The sequence below is a fragment of the Zingiber officinale genome, chromosome 1B, assembly GCF_018446385.1.
Source record: "Zingiber officinale cultivar Zhangliang chromosome 1B, Zo_v1.1, whole genome shotgun sequence".
In the NCBI taxonomy this organism is placed as follows: domain Eukaryota; kingdom Viridiplantae; phylum Streptophyta; class Magnoliopsida; order Zingiberales; family Zingiberaceae; genus Zingiber; species Zingiber officinale.
In genome coordinates, this window is record NC_055986.1 from 168,741,944 (window position 1) to 168,754,545 (window position 12,602).

Genomic DNA, 12,602 nt, shown 5'->3' on the forward strand with positions numbered 1-12,602 from the left:
GGCGTCCGAAGCCAAGCTCGCAAGACGGGATTTACTTCGCAACCAGCTCACCAGCCTAAGACTTGAAGAAGATAAAACAGTTGCGCATCTGCACTCGAGAATTAAGGAGCTTATCACCGGACTGTCGAGTCTCGGCGAAAAGGCAAGTAACCGAGATTCGCTTAGATACGCACTCAATTTATTTCCTCGAAATACTAAATGGGCATAACTAGTAGATGTCTTCTATATCTCTAAGGATTTTTTAGAATCTATTTCCTTAGAAGAATTATTTTCCACGTTTGAAGTGCATGAATCGAGATGTGCAGGTATAAAGGAGCCGAAGCACAACGTCGCCTTAAAGGCATCGAGAGACGAAAAAGAGTCAGAATCCTCTCTCGACGATGAAGAAATGGTTATAATGGTAAGGTGATTTAAGAAATTATGTAAATCTAGAAAAACTAACCATCCGCAAGGTAGAAAGAAAAGAACGATCCGATGTTACCACTGCAGTGAAGAAGGGCACGTCAAAGATAACTGCCCTAAGCTAGAAACAAGGAAAATGACAAAGGAAAGAAGCCTGTCTGAAAGAATGAGCACAAGACTCTGAAGGCAACGTGGGAAAATGCATCGTCTGAATCAGAAGTCGAGGCCTTCTCTGGACTTGCATTAATGGCAAGTCATCAAGATGAGGACTACGATTCAAGCTCGTCCGAAATGAGCATTGAAAGCATCGATGAAGGGGGAGCTACGTCGGAAGAAAGTAGCAGTTCAGGGGGAGATACAGATAACGAGATTCACGAGGTAAGTTAGGTACTATCCCTTCCTCCCGATAAATTATTTAAGTTTGTTAAATTATTAACTAAGGATTGTTGTAAGTTAGAAAAAGAGATTAAAAATTTAAAAGTAATTCTAGCTAAATCATGCCCATTAGAAAAATTAGATAAATTAAAATTAGAAAATAATAATTTAAAAAGATAAGTAGATAACTTAAAAAATAATGCATGTTCACAAAATACAAATTTTAGAAAATACAACAATCTAAATTGGTATTTTAGATATCACAAAGGATAAATTAGGAATATTTCAAAGAAATATATCCCTAAAAAATTCTTAGTTAATCCAATTGGCTGTAATCTATATTGGGTTCTAAAGTCTTGTTTAACCTAAACTCTAAATTAGACTTAGCGCTTTCAGCGAGAAAAATTAAACATTAAATTTTTTTATGAGGTTTTGTCTAAGAAAGTGATTGTTGCTCCAATAACTAAGAAGACCTAGTGCCTCGTAGGGGTGTAATCGAGCCGAGCCGAGCCGAACTCTTGGATGTTTGAGTTTGACTCATTTATAATCGAGCCGAGCTCGAGCTTTATTTAACGAATATATTCATGACTCACGAGCTTATTCGAGCTTTTATCGAGCCTAAACGAGCTTAATAAATATAAATTATAAATTTAAATATTCATTAAAAATTAAATTATATATTTTTAAAAATATAATATTCTTGTTAAAATTTATAATTTTATTCTAATAAATAAATTTAATATATTTGTCTATGTTTTTCATAAGTAGAGTATAAAATCTATAAATTCAATATTAAAACTATTATTTTTTTTATTTAAAAATTGATTTATGAGCTTAACAAACATGTTAAAAGATAGACCATTTGGCGATGCATGGAATGTTTCGCGTCGCTAAAAGATAGACCATTAGGAGGAAATTTTCCTACATTTATTTTGTATCATTTAGCGATGCATTAAACAATACGCGTCGTCAAATGAAGACCTTTGGCGACACGCACATCACTCCACGTCGCTAAAAGATAGCGCAAATTTTCCCTGGATCATTTGGCGACACGACATAGAAAACACGTCGCCAAATGTAACACTATAACTACGTATTCTGCACTCAACGTCACTAATAGTAGTGGAAATTTTTTCCACCTCAAATTGTGATTATTTGGCGACGTAGATACATTAACTGTCGCTAAAATAAAATTCGAAACAAATTTCAAAATTTTTTATAAATTATAAATTAAAATAAATATAATTTGAAAAGGTATTAGAAAGAAATTTATTAAATAATTATTATTTTAATTTGTTTTAATAAATTAACTGCTTATATTCTCTTTTAATAAAATTATAAATCAAAATAAATATCATTTAAAAACAAATCCAACAAATTATTAAATAATTAATATTTTAATTTATTTTAATAAATTAACTGTTGATATTCTCTTTTAACAATATTATAAATCAAAATAAATATCATTTAAAAGTAAATAAAAAAAATTATTAAATAATTCTTATTTTATTTTAATGCATTAAAACCCCCATGCTTTTGAGATAGCATTGCGGATCCCATTCCCCACCCCTATTACCTCAAACCAAACGCCCACAAGTTGCTCTCACAGGTAATCCGTCACGGTGTTTCTATCGTAGCATAGGGTTTGCGGCAGCTGCGCGACCCTCCGACGATCGCGTAATGGCGTGGGGGCGACGAAACCGTGGGACTGGATGTAGCCTCCGTCGGCCTCCATGTCACCGAGCGCATCGGCAGGGACGTCGCCGGCCGCCTCGACCTCGAGGAGGCTATCGAAGCCTCGCTCTATGCTAGCCTCCCCCTACTCCACCCTCCCTAAAGAGGTACCTCGCTCTCTGTTGGGAATCTAATTGTTGCAGAGTGGTTGTTGATTCTGAATGAAGTTGATCACGATAAATATGATAATGTGCACCGAATTTTGAATTAGGAACTCCTGTTCTTATAGGAGAAAAGGAAATTTTGGAGAAGTATATTTAGGTTGCTTCTGTTAGAAAGGTATACACTTGGTTAGTGCTTTTTTACTTTCCAGATTTCCAATCATGGACTTCACTTCTGTCGAGTTGCAGTTTGTAGATTCACTGATATTACTACTATGACAATCCAGGTAAGACTAACACAAGAGGAATCACTTTGCTACTGTTAATAACAATTAGATTTTTTTACTATCCACACCTAGGCCTTTCTCATTGGTACACAACTGAAGCAGACCAGGATGGCATTAAAACTGTTTTTGATGATTGGCCTTTTTTTTTAATCTGTCATTCGGCTAAGAAGGAAAGGAGTACTATCTTGAAAATGTTGGTTTTCCTATAAAACAAGTGCTCTTGCATTAATGAAAAAGAAACTCTTGATCCAAAAGTATTTGTTGTATGCATAAAATCCTATTTACAAATTATTTAAACTGACTTTTGGTTAATTTAGTGATCTTGGGCCGATGCTGGTTGTTTAATTTTTCCAATTAGATAAACTAGGAGGAAGATACTTGAATGGAAAATGACAATGAGTTATTCTGATCTCAGGAATGAAATTATCTGTAAATAAGATTGATTCAAACAGCAAACTAAATCTATGACTCAACATACTTAAAACCCTTCTTGCATAGTGCATCTAAGTAGTTAACATAATGTTGAAGCGATATTTTTATCTACAAAGTACACATTTCTGTAATTATCAATATCTTTGATCCATTAATTTGTTCCTTCGATGGAGTCTTCGTGGAACATCTTCCTCTTTCTTTAGGGCTTTGCTCTCCGACCGACTATAAAACTGAAAGTGATAGTTGGTTAATATAGTATATAAATATCCAACGAAGAAACATTAATGTTCAATTAAGACAATGATTTAGTAATATTAGTGTAGGACGAAAGAGATCTTCAAAAAGTGAATCTGGTATCCTGTATTTTGAAATATTTTTTTAATGAAGGTATTTTTAGTCTTCTCATGTTTCTGATAATGCTCAGGTATGCTTGGAAATGCACAACTTTTTAGATTATTCTGTGTGAAGCTCTTTCTAGAGGTGGAGTTGCAGAAGCATGTTCTGTAGTAAAGAGGGTCGGTTCAAATATCTATACTGGAGTGGAGGGTCGCTTGTCTTTAGAGATTATTTATCTTCATCTTGAAATGGCTGCTTCGGTAAAATTTGTGTTCTCACCCCAATTGTTCTTTATTAAAGTTCAACTTTTCTGTTAATATTTGTATATCTATTGATTTTCTATTTTACTTGTTTAGCAATGTATGAATATTCTACAAACAGGCCTCATCATACGTGCTAGAGCCCTTCTTGCTGCTTGTAAGGTTGAACCAAAGCCTGTATTAAGCACATATGATCAACTTTTATCATATGGAGCTATTTTACCTTCGCCAAACCTGAAACTTCGCTGTCTGAGATCTGTTCTTGCTGTACTCTGTGAGTGGGTTGGGTCTGTATTTGCACATACATTAGGGACCACAGCTGTTGGCGCTTCTCCAATCCTTGGTGGATTACTCTTGTTACAACAGACAACAATCATCAACCAAGGAGCTCGAGATAAGATAATCAGTTTAGCAAATGGGTAAGTTTTTTGTTTTTTTGGAAGCAGTAGAATTACATTTATTCCAATCTTTTTATGTTAGTAGTTTATTTATTGTGACTTATAGTTGGTTAATAAAAACTTTCGAAGTGTCTATTGAAAAAGGTTAATAAACAAACCCCAGTGCACTTGTTTTTTAATATTAATCTATACGGGTTTACTTGTTGTCGCTTAGGGTCTTAATAGAATGGACTTATTCTAGGATAGTACTTCAGAGAGCTTGCCAGTGTTGATGATATATTTCTCTGAACTCCTTGTGCTCGACAGCCAAGGATAATAAAGGCTACACTTAGTTTTCACTAATTGCATATATGATATATCCCTTCTCCACTTGGCATTTGATGGAATCCATTTTACTTGTTTTTTCAAAGTTTTTTTATTTTTATTAATCTTCAACTTGCGATGACAGGCATACGGTCTCGTTACGTGAAGGGTTTAGGTCCATTACCTAAACTATTTGTAGTGGGTGGTTCTAGAGCCACAAACATCAGTTCAAAACATCATGATGATTATGAAAAATATACAACTATGCAGAAAACAATCGATGAACAGAATCTGACTATACATGAGCAGCATCAAAAATTTGAAGCATTATTGCACCAACTTCAACGGGTCATTCTTGGCTTCTCATTCCAGTCTCCACCAACATGCTCTTCAATTCGACCTCCTCCACCACCTCCCTCGCCTCCATCATCGACTATGTAGTTTTTTATTTTGCAACATTATGTAATGCGCATTTTACTACTCATGTTCTTTTGGATAATATTTGACTAGTTGTGTTCATGTTTTAAAAATATTTGACTAATTAATAGTAAATTGCACTTTTATGATGTATTTTAGACACATTATAATGTTGTGACTGAATGAGCAATATATTTTGTAATGCATAGATTGCATCACAAATAATTAACGAAAAAATATAGCAAAAATGCATTTCGCGACGCATTTCATGTGTCGTGACATGTTAGAACCTTTTCGCGACGCATAAAAGAAGGTGTCGCCAATATTAGTGTTGCGAAATGACATCACCTTTGGCGACGTCATTTGGCGACGTAATAAAAGAAGGTGTCGCCAATACTTGCGTCGCGAAATGTTGTAACATTTGGTGACGCGTACCTTAATGCGTCGCCAAAGATCATATTGACATTTGCATACGAACCAATTGCGACGCATGCTGGCGACGCATGTTTGCGTCGCAAAATGTTCTACGACGCATTTTACGTACATATGGCGACGCTAAAATGCGTCGTTAAAAGTCCGAATTCTTGTAGTAATGAGCCTTATTAAATGAGCTCAAACGAGCTTTTATCGAATCGAGTTTCGAATAGCTCACGAGCGACTTGGCTCATTTACACCCATAGTTAGACCCGACCCCGGGCCGGGTCTGGCCCAGACCCGGCCCGGGCCCGTAACCGGGTCAACGGGCCGGTTGCCCGTTGACCCGGTTCGCCGGGTCGAACCGGAACCGGCCCGGCAAGTTGCCGGGCCGGTTCCGGTTCCGGTTCATTGGGTGTAAAAATCGACGAACCGCCGGTTAACCGGCGGTTCAGCCGCAAATTTTTTTTTTTTTTTAAACGGCTTGAACCGTCGGTTAACCGGTGGTTCATAGCCGTTGGAACCGCCGGTTAACCGGCGGTTCGTAGCCGTTGGGAGGGTTTTTTAGGTATTTTTTTTCAACGGTTAGGATCATTTGACCGTTTTTTGATCAATGGCTATGATTTAGTGTCCGTTACTATCAAAACTCTATAAATAGAGAGCTTATTTCATCATTTTTCACACACATCTTCTCTACTCTTAATCTCATTTTCGTATTCTCTAATCTCTACACGCTTTTGTTTTCAATTTTCAATTACAATGGAAGGAGGCCGCGGAGGTGCATCATCTCGAGCTCGGAAGGGAAAGCAAATAATGAATCAATGGAGGAGGACCCCAACATTCAATCCACCGATGATGAGATCGAGCATCTTCCGAATCCGACACCCGACACACAAGAAAGTACCAATGCAATTACTTCTAAGGTTCGGGAACTTCCTCCTCTAAAGTCTTCTATTTTTACTAAACATTTTGAGAAGGTCACTCTTCCGTCGGGAGAAATGCGTGCAAAATGTAAGCACTGCAATACTTCCTACAAATTCCAAGCCGGCGGCGGCTATGGGTCGTTGAAACGACATGTAGAAACGAAGCACCCGACGGAATATGGACTCGACCGTTCTCAAACACAATTATCAAGATTTTCTTCAACTAGCGGTAGTACCGATTCCGGTTTATTTTTATATTCAGATAATAAATTAAGAAAATCATTAGCTAAATTTGTTTCCGTAGAACATCTTTCTTTTAGTTTTGGATCTAAATGCACATTTGAAGATGTTTGTAAAGAATCTCTTAATCCATGTGCTAAACGTGTTCCTAGGACTACACTTACTCGTACAATTAAAAAATTAGTAAAACAAGGAAAAAAGAATTTAATTGATGAATTTAGTAAATTAGATAATAAAGTTTCTTTATGTTCCGATATTTGGAGTGATCATTGGCAAACACATTCGTATATGGGTGTGACTTGCCATTGGATCGATAACTCTTGGAACCTCCAAAAAAGATTATTAGCTTATAGAGTTTTTGATGAATAACATAATGCTCATAATATCGCACAATTATTATGTTTAATTTTAGAAGAATATGGTTTAACTCATAAAATATTTTCAATATCATTAGATAATGCTAGTTCTAATACCGCTTGTATAGATGATCTAAAATTTGTTTGTCAACCTATTATTGGAGGTTTATTTTTTCATATTCGTTGTGTTTGCCATGTTTTAAATTTATGTGTTCAAGATGGTTTAAAAATTTTAGAAAGTTATATTAAACCAATTAGAATTGCAATTTCTTATTTATGGTCTCATCCATCTATAATGAAACAATGGGGTAGGTTTTGTAAAATTAATGGAATGAGACCTAAAAATTTCCACGTGATGTACCAACACGTTGGAATTCAACATACCAATTATTACAAGATTCATTTCAATATAAAGAATTATTATGTTCATTTTTTGCACAAAACACTAATACTAATATATATTTATTTTCACAAGAATGGAATATTTGTAGTAGTATTTGTGAAATTTTAAAAGTATTTAATGATGCAACCGAACAACTTTCCGGTGTTTATTATCCCACTGCTCAATTAGTTTTAGAAAATTTTTCTAATATAGTATTAGTTTTAAATGAACATATTAATAATGAATCTTTATCTCCTTGCATCTTAGCTATGAAAACTAAATGGGAAAAATATTTTTATTTAATTCCTGAAATTTATTTAATTGCATTTGCTTTAGATCCTAGATTTAAATTAGAAGTTTTACAAGAAATGTTAACTTTATATTATGATGCTTTAATTCCAATTAAAGATTCTTCTTCCCTGATCCAATTAATATTATATATAATGTTAGAATTTATTTATATGATATTTATAATCAATATTATGCAAAATATGGAACACAAATTAATATTTCTGAAATTCAACAAACTACTAGTAGTAATTTAAAACTTACAAAAGCACAACTCTTATTAAAAGAACGAACAAAACGTCCACGGGGATCCTCAAGTTCCACACAGGAACTTGGGAATTATTTTACGACTTCTTTTGATTTTAATGAAGCAGATAGAGAAAACTTCGATATCTTAAAGTGGTGGTCACAGAAGGCTCAAAGCTTTCCTGTTCTCTCCGTGATCGCAAAAGAAATTTTAGCTTGTCCAGTGTCAAATCAGACGTTCAGTGCCGGCGGCAACATATTAGATGAACGACGATCAACTTTGTCTCCCGACTCATTGGAAGCCCAGGCATTACTGGACGATTGGACCAGAGCGGAGAAAAGAATCCAAGGAATGCAACTTTCAGATGACGAAGTTGAAGATTTTGATACTAAAGGAACAAATACAATAGGAACAGGAAATGGAAGTGAATGAAAATGTAAAAGGATAAAAATGTAAAAGAACTACGTGGGCTTTGATTCCCCTAAAGGGATACGTAGGCAACTTAAATAAGTGTAAGCCCTTTTTTTAATAAATTTTAATTTCTAATTTTTAATGTTTAATTTTTAATTTTTATTTTTTTTTTAACATATTAATCTTGAACCGTGACGAACCGTGAACCGGCGGTTCTGAACCGTGAACCGTAACCGTCTTGGGCGGTTAAGGTTAAGGGTCGACCTGCCTGGAACCGTCGAACCGGCGGTTCCGAACGGTGGTCAGGTCTACCTATAGTGCCTCGCCACTGTCTGGAAGCTAAAATATTGAAATAAAATATTTAATTAACTTACTAATAAACTATTAAAATTAAAATTAAATAATACTTTAAAAAGCTTTTTTTAATATTTTTTTTTTCTGAAAATTAGTTAAAATTCCTTTTAACCGTAGAATTTTTAACTTAAAAAAAATCTTGCCTTAAATTTTTTGCTTAGAAAAGTTCTCAAAAATAATTATACTTGCAAAAACTTTAGAAAAATTTTTCTAGAATATTTTTCTGGCAAAATTGTGTAAACTTAGATTTTTTTTTTAAACTTAGAATTTTTTTAAAAAAATTTCTCTTACTTAGAAATTTTTTCCAAAAAAGTATTGAAATAAGTTTCAAAATTTTCAATGTTTTCAAAATTATTACCCTTAAATTTTCTCTTGGAACCCCGTTTTTTATGTGATCAAAGGGGGAGAAGGAAATGGTTAAGTCTAGGGGGAGGTTGATCAATTTTTTTTATTTTTTTGCACTTTATTACAATATTATTTGTTTTACTTTTATTTTTATTTACCCTACCTTAACTTAGGTTGCTCACAGCAAAAAGGGGGAGATTGTTGGAACCCCAAGGTTATTTTGATGTGATCAACAAGTTAAGTTAGGTCATGTGGTGTTTTAACCTTGTGTCTAAGTGTGCAGGAGCTTAGGAGCACAGGGAGTCGAGCAAAAGACGCAACTAGAGAGAAGGACGGCACGGGAAAGAGCCGACAGGCTCGGTGCGCCCGAGGGACGAAGTGCTATGGAAGAGTACCCGGGCGGACTAGAAGGAGGTGCGCGGTGTTTCTGAGGGACGAGAAGCCAAAGCGGAAGGTTGCTCGAGAACACCGAAATTGGGTTAATTCATTCAATTCAACAAGCAATTTCATATTCTACACTTGTGCACTTCTCTTGTTTAGTTAAGCTTCTTATTTATTTTTACGCCAGTGCTATAAGAGGCTTCTCCGTCTGAAGGAGATACTAGTATGATTCATTCCTTGGATTAACAACCTCCCCGGTTGTAATCAAGTAAAAATTCCTGTGCCTCTACCTTTTAGTTCTTTCTTTAATTATATGCAAGTGTTATTTTAAAAGTCCGAGAAGGGTTTTGCTTTTAATTTGTGCAGGACTATTCAACCCCCCTTCTAGTCGGCCCAACAGTCCCAACAGTTCGGACGGCTAATCAAGTGAACTATGAAACTGAGTGAGTTTGATAAACAATATCAGCCCAGATTGACAATCAAGGCACAAGCCTAGCTGATTTTATGACTGAAGTATAGAATGCTGAGCCAGAGGCAACTTGGAGGATATATGTGGATGGGTCATCCACCTGGTAGGATAACAGAGTGGGCGTACTTTTGATATCACCACGTGAAGACAGAATACAGTTGTCCGTTCGGTTAGACTACCGAGCTACAAACAATGAGACAAAGTATGAATCATTGATCGCTAGTCTATAAGCAACTAAGCATGTGAGAGCCACTCGGGTTCTTTTCCATTCAGATTCTCAACTGTTAGCCTTGCAACTCTCTGACACTTTCGAGATAAATAATGTCAGGCGTAAATTATATGTTGAGACTTTCGAGAAGCTAAAGGCGGGATTCCAAGAGGTGATCATGCAAAATATCCCCCGAGCAGACAATCAATATGCGGACAAGCTGACCAAGTTAGCAAGTTCGCTAAGTCCTGTGGTGTTGGATAAGCCGATCGAGCACATGATGTTGGTAGCTCACATCGAGAGATCATTGGCTTAAATGGGGGTCTCAGACGATTGGAGCGCACCCTTAATCGAGTTCCTCCGATCGGGCAATGTGCCGACCGACCGGGAGCAAGCTCGATCGGTTGCTAAAAAAGAGAGACAGACGATTCACATTAGTGGGAGACCACCAGTACAAACAATCCTTCTCGAGTCCGTTACTGAAGTCCATCAAATCAAAAGATATTCAATACATCCTGCAAGAAGTTAATCTGGGCTCCTATGGAAGTCATCCGAGCGGTCGTTCATTTGTGGGGAGCAGTGGTGCCGGTCGAGATAAGAAATGAGTCTGATTGGGTGCATCTCTATAACGAGGAAAATCCTGAACGGTGCCTTATGGAATTAGACTTAATAGATGAGATCATGGATAAAGCAGTCGTTCGACTAATTGTATACCGGTAGAGGATGAAGCAGAACTACAATAGAAGGATAATCTCGAGATCCTTCCAGGTCGACGATTAAGTCTGGAAAAGAGTAAAGTCAGTCGGCGACATTAGCAAGCTAGAAGCTCAGTTCGAGATCTTATTATTTACAAGATAAAAATGAGAGGAATCCAAAACGGCCTTGGAGCGTAAACCATTTATAGCCCTACCGGGCCGGGTAGTAAGTTTGTGATTGAATTCATGTAAATTATAAAAATATTTGTTCCTCGTGCTAAGTGTTAAAGACTTTCAACCTGTTCTGGCGAGTTATAAGTGAGCTGAGCTCTTACATCTCTAGACTCTTGGGCCGTTCAACCAAGTTATAAGTGAGCAAAGCCTTTGCGCTAAGTGTCAAAGACTCTCTACCCGTTCGGGCGAGTTATAAGTGAGCTAAGCTCTCACGCCTCTAGACTCTTAAGTAGTTTGGCCAAGTTATAAGCAAGCAAAGTTCTCGTGCTAAGTGTCAAAGACTCTCGACCCGTTTGGACGAATTATAAGTGAGCCGAGCTTCCATGCCTCCATACTTTTGAGTCATTCGACTAAGTTATAAGTAAGCAAAGCCCTCGCGCAAAGTGTCAAAGACTCTCGACCCATTTAGGAGAGTTATAAGTGAGCTGAGCTCTCATGCCTCAAGACTCTTGAGTCATTCGACCAAATTATAAGCGAACAAAGCCTTCGCGCTAAGTGTCAAAGAATCTCAACCTATTCGGGCAAGTAATAAGTAAGCTGAGCTTTCATGCCTCCAGACTCTTGAGTCGTTTGGCCAAGGTATAAGTGAATAAAACCCTCGCACTAAGTATCAAAGACTCTCAACCCATTCGGACGAGTTATAAGTGAGCTGAGCTCTCATGCCTCCATATTCTTGAGTCGTTCGACCAAGTTATATGTGAGCAAAGCCTCGTGCTAAGTGTCAAAGACTCTTGACCATTCAGGTGAGTTATAAGTGAATTGAGCTCTCACGCCTCTAAACTCTTGAGTCATTCGGTTAAGTTATAAACATGCAAAGCCCTCGCGCTTAGTGTCAAAGATTCAATCGTTCGGGCTAGTTATAAGTGAGCTGAGCTCTCACGTCTCTAGACTCTTGAGCTGTTTGAACAAAGCCCTCGCGCCTAAGTATCCTAGAGTGTTGAGCCGTTCGACGAAGTTTCGAGCAAGCTTAGCTCTCACGCTCTGCATGACACTCATGTTAAGAAAGTTTTGAGGACAAACCCTAGCATCGCCAGTCGGAGAAAAGACATTTTCTTGACAGACGATAGGATCATTAAATGTCATAGTCGAGCGACAACTTTAAACCCTAAAACACTTGATCGGGACAAAGAGTTGCGGAACATACTAACCTCCAGTCAGTCGGACATGCAGCCTCCTTTGACTGACTTGAAGGGGAGGCTTGTGATATAGTGATGAAAAGGGGCCCCATAGAAGATGGGTCAAAGTAGGAAAGAACGGCTGGCGTGAATGTCAAAGTAAAAGCAGTCAAAACTTAGGTCCCCCGGTTAGGAGTAGTGGGTCGGGCAGGCTATACGGTCGGTCGGACATGGCTGTTTGGATGGCCGGCCGCGGGGAGCTTGTGACGGTGGTCAGAGACATGGCGAAAATCCCTCAGACCCTCGTCTCGGCTGGACGACATGGCAGGCCGGCTGAAAGACAATCCTCCAACAACATAAAGACCGAATAAAGGAAGATAGTTCAGTTCAGTATGACCGAGCGGTGACATCCTTGCCGAGCGGCCTCCGGTCGACATCCGATCAGCCTACAGTGGGACTTACCTGCGTATTTCATCATACCCCTTTGGAGGCTTG

General features: G+C 37.5%; 1 protein-coding gene across 1 annotated transcript; it reads left to right on the forward strand.

Moving 5' to 3' along the window:
- Positions 1 to 2,343: 2,343 nt before the first annotated feature.
- LOC121990982 (nuclear pore complex protein NUP155-like) lies at positions 2,344 to 5,198 on the forward strand. The gene is made up of 4 exons (XM_042545020.1): positions 2,344 to 2,899; positions 3,784 to 3,927; positions 4,024 to 4,346; positions 4,774 to 5,198. Exons 1-4 carry the CDS (start codon positions 2,888 to 2,890, stop codon positions 4,814 to 4,816), a joined length of 522 nt encoding a protein of 173 aa, XP_042400954.1. The 5' UTR covers positions 2,344 to 2,887; the 3' UTR covers positions 4,817 to 5,198.
- Positions 5,199 to 12,602: the final 7,404 nt, after the last annotated feature.